General features: G+C 37.5%; 1 protein-coding gene across 1 annotated transcript in view; it reads right to left on the bottom strand.

The window, feature by feature from the left end:
• The window catches only part of pepd (peptidase D), a 27,377-nt gene extending 26,556 nt beyond the window's left edge, over positions 1-821 (bottom strand). The window contains exon 1 of the mRNA XM_037697592.1: positions 745-821. Within this exon, the coding sequence (XP_037553520.1) occupies positions 745-761 (17 nt within the window). The 5' untranslated portion in view covers positions 762-821. The remainder of the gene's footprint in view (positions 1-744) is intronic.
• Between the last annotated feature and the right edge of the window lie 6,477 nt (positions 822-7,298).

Raw genomic sequence — 7,298 nt, 5'->3', positions numbered from 1 at the left:
TTTTTTTTTTAAATAAACAAATGTAAAGCAGTTTTTAGAACTGAAAGTAAAGTGGAGATACTTTAAAAAAGCACACTCAGCACCTCATAGGTTCAACTTTCAAGATAATCTCCCATTTCCTTTTTGTGCTGACTGGGTGTCTCTTGTGTCATCATGTGGTAAAGTTTGACTGTTATATGACTGTCCCTGAACTTCTTGTTACAAACTGCAATATTTCATTTCACTCTAGATCTTTGAAGAACTGGACTTTAACCCAACAAAACAACTGTTACTGTGTTTACATTCATTACAAATACAGGCTGCAGTGCATGTGTTGCTCATCCAAGACACAGCAGCAGGAAGTCAAAGTCCTCCAAGACCACAACCTGGACTTTAGTCCACTGGGGTGGGGATATTGCGAAATGTTAAAGTTCACCATTTGGTGCATTTAAGAACCTACAAGGAAAATTAAAACAAACTCGCACATTAACGCAACTCAGCTCGTGTTTAATTGTGGGCATGAAATCTAAAGTGTTTTAAATTAGATTGTAAGAATAAGGTTGTAATCAATTTTTGCAGAGTTACATAAAAAATGTTTAGGGCAATAATAAATGTCTTCAAAACGTAGCTAGCTCGCGCGCTCGGCTAACAAAGAAAATGGCGATAAAAAAAAACAAACAGTCGAAACAAATACTGTTCTATATTTTACACAACTTAAAGTTAATATGGTTATTTTGTTACAATAAACGAGAGAAATTAACTCACTGTGCAGCAGCAGCCATGGTGTTGAAAACAATTTGGAGACAGTCAGACTATCACGTGTCGACATTTGTCACGTGACTTTCCTACGGCATGACAACAGATCAGCTGACGTAGCGTTGTGCTGCATTCATGTCTTCAGGACATTCCAGCTACCTTTCAATTACGAGGTTCTTCTTACGTCCACAGGCACTACATTCATTAAACAACGTCTATTGTGAACACGAAACAACAAACAATAACAAGCCAAGTCCAAACAAACTTCCACCTACAAATATATTTCATAATTGTTGCTATAACGTGCATTCCCAATGTGGTCATCAGTGAGATTCATCTTTACTTACAAATGCGTCATTACCATTAACTTTTTTACAGTTCCTAATGCGCATGATCAAAGCCAGCGTTTTGCGACGCTTTCGAAATCTAAAAAGTTAAGTCTGGTCCTCTGGACATTCAAAAAACAAACAAACAAACAAACAAACAAAAAAGTAGAAACGTTTCGTCTTTCATCCGAAAGACTTATTTAGTCTGAGGTGCTGTATTCAGCTCAGTTTTATAAATAGCACCTTCTCAGAGTGGATCAACCAGTTTGCTGCTGACAACCAAAACCAGCTGCTCACATGATCAAGGAGGACCATCATCAGCCTAACAATGGATCATTAGCACACTGATGGCTGTTTGCTATTCACAGGGGGCTGAGTGATACTAGCAATAACAGCATTGTAAGAGGGGGACAATGCTGTTATTGCTAGAATAAAGGACAAAAATAACAGAGTACTTTTTTGATCTTCTTTCGGCCGCTCCCTTCGTTAGGGCGCCACATCGAAATAACTTGGAGGAAGACTTGACAATTGTTTTTACACCTTCTGCCCTTCAACCACAAAGCTACCACAGCCCTCTGTGTGGAGCAGAGTTGACATCTAGGGTGCCTGGGGAATCAGATGGGGGGCTGAGGGCTTTGCTCAAGGGCCCAGAGTGGGAGAAATGAGGGTGGAGGTACGGGTGGGTGCTTCACCTTTTCCACCCACATTTTGATGTTGGTGGGGGAGTCAAACCAGTTACCTTCTGATCACAGGCCTTCTTCACCACCAGTCCCCCATATATTTGTCTAATACCATAATCCAAAGTGTCTCGTCACACCCTTATTCATAAACTCAGGCTTTATCTTTTAGAGAGTGTACATGATGTGGTGAGAGTTCAGGGTTTACGTGTTCGTAACAAAATAAAAGAATAACTAAGCAGAAATAGCTAGGAAACTATTTGGGGGAGGTGCCTGCCCGATTTTGCACATGCGTGTTAGTTACTATAAAAAGGTAAATTTACAGAAGAATAACTGTCAAAATAAGTAAACACGTTATTTGCTAGTTTTGGTTCCTATAGGACAGACAGAGAATGAAAAAAATGTAGCAAAAATACTGTACATCACAGTTTAATGTATCTTAAGATCTAAATTTAAAGGAAATAGAAAAGAGCACATACATTTCTAGTACTGTACAGTCAATCACTTAGTTTTGATTTAACTCAATGTGCATTAATTTGACAAGGGAAAACAACAGTAGGGGGAGATCCAACTCCTTTATAAAACAACGCTGGATAGTTGACAAATAATTAATGTATGGGTGACTGCAGATACACGATGCAGAGCCCTCTGAGTAATATAAAAGAAACATCCAGGCATAAATGACAGACTGACAAGAGGGTTGGAGCAGCCGCCATGAAACATACTGACTGAAGAAGTCTTTTGGACGAAACATTTCATCAAATAATATAGAACATACTGTAGTTTCTCTGTGATGAAAGACAGATTTCTGATAACATGTTGTATGACAAGACATCATATATAATTTCCTTATATGTCTTTAAAAAGTAAAGTATTTTCTTACACATAAAACCTTATTTAAATGAAATAAAATTTTATCTGTATTATTACTAATAGTGATTTTAATTTGGGTAAACACCACATAACATATATATTTATTTAAATTTATTCAAGGGGAACCCATTTTTCCAAAGAATTATGTTACGGGTAAAATAAGCAGTATTTACCTCAGTTAATTTTTGTATTTTTGATAGAATAAATTAGACTTGAGAAAATGCCCATCACCTATGTATTATGAAATTCTTTATCAAAAGGGCTCGTGAAAGGTCGGCACAGATATTCAGACAAGATGGAAAAAATTAAACACAGAGGGCATTACTGCTAGGAATAATAAGTGTCATTTATTAACCTGCCACAGAAAACAGCCAAGCAGAAAACATGTACACTCGTACACTCTTAACACACAAATTGATATGAGAGAACTTCTCACCGTGACACTGGCCGGGAAGTCGTTTTCGACCCAGGTAAAGAAGAATCACATCAAAATTGCGCATGGCACCAGCGCGCGCTGGTCCACACAAGACTTCCGACTCTCTGTGTTTGATACATTTCTTATATACCTTTCCCTGACCGGATCACGTGAGAGCAGTGGAAAACAAGTTTGATGGTTGCCAGGAAAAACAGATTTAATTAAATTTGTTTTCCCATCATCAAAGCAGTCTGTGCAACAGAGCGATGGCTTCATAAAAACATGTCCTTCAAAACCTGGGTCACTGTAACCTTAAGATTAGTCCAGATCTTCTGGTTAGAGCATCCCCCAGAGAACTTTAATTACTCCAAAACACATCTGCAGCACAGGCCTGACTTTAAGCAGAAAAGCTGCATCAAAAGTGAGTATAAGTATTAATTGACATAAAAGCATCAAAATAATCATTCCTATATCAACCTATAAGTAAACTTAATTTTTTATCTTTACGTCACATGAAGCACTTTGTGCCTTCCTCAGCTCTTATTTGCTGCAGCAGCTTTAATATGTTGTGTTCTCTGATCATCTCACAACCAGGCACATCAAAAACACCTCTACATCTTTGACCTTTTAAAATTAGCATAACTCTTCTACAAGGTGTGCATAAAAGTGGGGCGCACTGTCCATTTGCATTCCATATTTGAGTCTCTGTGCGATAACATTAGAATTTCTCAGTTCGGGTCCAAGAATTTAGGACAAATTCCATAACACTTTTTAATGCTAGGCTTATTAGCAACAATTTAAAATGCATGATTAAATATATGAACGTGGGTTTAAAGCAAAGAGCTTAACAAAGTTCAGACCAATCCTGTTTATTTGGAGTAACCTGCTTGTTGTTTTCTCTGGCTTCTGATTTTAGAACAATAATCTGCTTTGCACTTGATAAATACAAGCTCTGTGGATTTGATTATTGAGCTTTATACACACAAACCTCAACATGCAGCTGATTCTCATCTGTACAAAAGCTGGGTAAAAACAGACAATAGGAAACTGTTGCTCCCTCAGCAGGGGTCTCTTTGAGGTAGAACTGTGCTGATTAGAAGCTCCTAAGATGAGATGTTGACTAATTACTACAACCCCTCCACTACAACATAACATTAAACCAAATTTGTTTTGTCAAAGTCTGACACGTGAAAACAGCATGAATCAAATTAAATCCATCCACAGAGTTCCAGGAATCTAATAATTTTAGTCTACAAGTCTGTTTTAGAGACATACTGTAAAAACTTAATGATTCTTACTTTTCTGCAGCAGAAATTGTAGTTTTAGCACTTAAACATGAGAACAATGTTTTTTGTTTGTTTGTTTGTTTGTTTGCTTGTTTGTTTCTGGGTGGCATTAACTTAGCCTGCAGTTGTAATATTCTTATTTTATGGTTAAATTATATAACTCTCACATATAAAGTTATCAGGATTGTTTTCCTTCACCTGTACAATAAAGTAGAAGTAGAAGTAGAAGTCACAGTAAAACACAAAGTGTCATTTAAAGACCTATAGATTACCGTAATTTAACTCTGTTTCAGATAATATTTGGTCCCACTCAAAATTAATGTAAAATTTACTCTATAGCCAGTATCAGTATATTTCTCCAGGTTTAGCTTCTCTCCACTGGCTCCTTTTCAAATTAAGAATACAATTTTAAATCCTAAACAACCAAGCTCCATCTTATAATAGAGATCTCTCACGCAGACGGCAGGTTTACTTGTGGTTCATAGAGCCTGTAAAGTAGAAAAGGAGGCAGATGTTTCAGTTATCAAGCTCTTCTTGTGGAACAGTTTCAGGATATTATCTTTGAGGCTAATACGTTGCTTATTTTGAAGATTGTAGGTTGTCTTGTGTTTCCAGAGCTATCCATTGAGTCTGGAGGACAAATTGAACAGGTTTCCTAACTCTGCTGCCTCTACTCTCTGCTCTCCATATTCCATATACATGTATATATTTACAGCTATTGATGCCATTAATTGTGCTGTTCTGTTTCTTTGTCATAGATATTTTGTCTGGCCCAACACTTCTGTTTACCTCTAGTCTTCTCAGTCCTCCCTGTTGATAGAAGGATGCCCATCTCTAGCCTGGGTCAGATGGAGGTTTCTTTAGAGATAAATGGGTGGGGGGTTATTTTCCACTGATGCCTTCGAGTTGTTCAGGATGAGGCTTTGACGAAAGGGAAGATTCAACATAATCTGATGGTTTCCTAAATTCCTAGGGGTGACTTTTGTCGTCGTCTTGCCACCAAGAACAAAAGAATTGACTTTATGTACAAAAATAAAAATACACAAACAATAAATAAATAAAAAGAATAAACATTGAATTAATTTATTTTACTTAACAATTAAAGTTGTAGCCAAATTTTTATATAGTAATTTTCTATGGTGTTTACCGAAACTTGCTGTTACTGTTCCTTTATTTTATTTGTATCTCCCCTTTTTGAATGCAATATTTTCACATGGAAGTTTGAGACCCAAGTCTTGTTTTTACTGTATGATTAATAATTTCTTCTTCTTCTTTTGGATTTTCCCTCCACACCAAGTCATCCTCCTCCATCTCACTCTGTCCTCTGCATCCTCTGCCCTCACTCCAACTACCTCCATGACCTCTCTATCTGCATCCATATATCTCCTCTTTGACCTTCTTCTGTGTCTTTTTCCTGGCAGCTGCATTTCTAACATCCTTCTACCAATATACCCACTGTCCTTCCTCTTGACATGTCCAAACCATCTCAGTCTGGCCTCTCTAACTTGTTCAACCTGTGCTGTACCTCTGATGATCTCATTCCTAATCTTATCCATCTTTGTCACTCCTAAGAGAACCTCAACATCTTAATTTCTGCCACTTCCAGTTCTTTCTCCTGTCTTTTTGTCAATGCCACTGTCTCCAGACCACACATTACAGCTGGTCTCACCTCTGTCTGGTAAACTTTTCCTTTGGCCTTTGCTGACACCCTTTTGTCACAAATCACTCCTGAAACTTTTCTCCATCCAGTCTATCTTGCCTGGACTCTCTTTTTCACCTCTTTACCTCACTCCCCATTTTCCTGGACCATGGACCCCAAGTACTTGAAGTCCTGCACCTTTGTGACCTCTGCTCCTTGTAGCCTCACTGTTCCACCAGCCTCCCTCTCATTCACACACATGTACTCTGTCTTACTACGGCTGACTTTCATTCCTCTTCTTTCAAGTGCATACCTCCACCTCTCTAAACTCTCTTCCACCTGTTCCCTGTTCTCACCACAGATCACGTCATCTGAAAACATCATAGTCCACGGGGATTCCTTCTTTACCTCATCTGTTAGTCAGTCCATCATCAGAGCAAACAAGAAGGGGCTTAGAGCTCATCCTTGATGTACTCTCAACCTCCACCTTGAAGCTATCTGTCACTCCTACAGAACATCTCAGCACTGTCCTGCTGTCCTCATACATGTCTTGTACCAGTCGATCATACTTCCCTGCAACTCCAGACTTCCTCATGCAATACCACACCTCCTCTCTTGACACTCTGCCAAATTTTTTTTTTTATAAATACACAAAGACACAACAAATGCACAACTCACGTTTGGATTACTTTTCAGTGACAACTTTAACTCATAATAAGCAGGAACAATCAATTTTTTACTGTAAAGAAATCATATGACAGCAAACCACAATAAATAGTTACTTTAGATTTAACAGTTTTACTTGTGTTTGGCATTTAATTCCCTGTTGACTTGTTTTGAAAAATATAGCAGTTTTATTTGTTCTAAAAGGTGAAAAACCTAGTTGGGAAAAACAAGACGAAACATAAAAACTGTCAAAATACTGAAAAAAGTGCACAGTCACTGAAACACTGAGCTACTGATAGTAAAACTAAATATCTGAAATAAAATACTGAAAATTTGAACTTGCTAGATTAATTGTCATGACACTGATTATTTTTATTCATTCTTTGACATTTTCCTCTCACCAGACCTTTGAGCTTCATCCTCTTACTTTATAAAACACAGACTCTGTTGATTATGTTTTTTCCTTCTCTTTGCTCTAACAGAAGAACGACTGAGTGATGCTGAACTTCTAATTATAAGCTGAAGTGATGTGTGGGGGCAAGCAACTGAAGGGTGAGATGGGCTTAATTTAAAAATTCACAGATCACTGTATAGTAAATGATGTCAATGTATAGTTTTCCATCAAGCTTTTTTTTAAACGTAAATTATCTTTAAGCAAAATAAAATAATAAAAACAAAACA

This window comes from Nematolebias whitei, chromosome 2 (assembly GCF_014905685.2).
Source record: "Nematolebias whitei isolate Nwh7 chromosome 2, NemWhi1, whole genome shotgun sequence".
Classification (NCBI taxonomy): domain Eukaryota; kingdom Metazoa; phylum Chordata; class Actinopteri; order Cyprinodontiformes; family Rivulidae; genus Nematolebias; species Nematolebias whitei.
The sequence above is the reverse complement of the archived record's forward strand: the minus strand, read 5'-3'. Positions and strand labels throughout refer to the sequence as shown.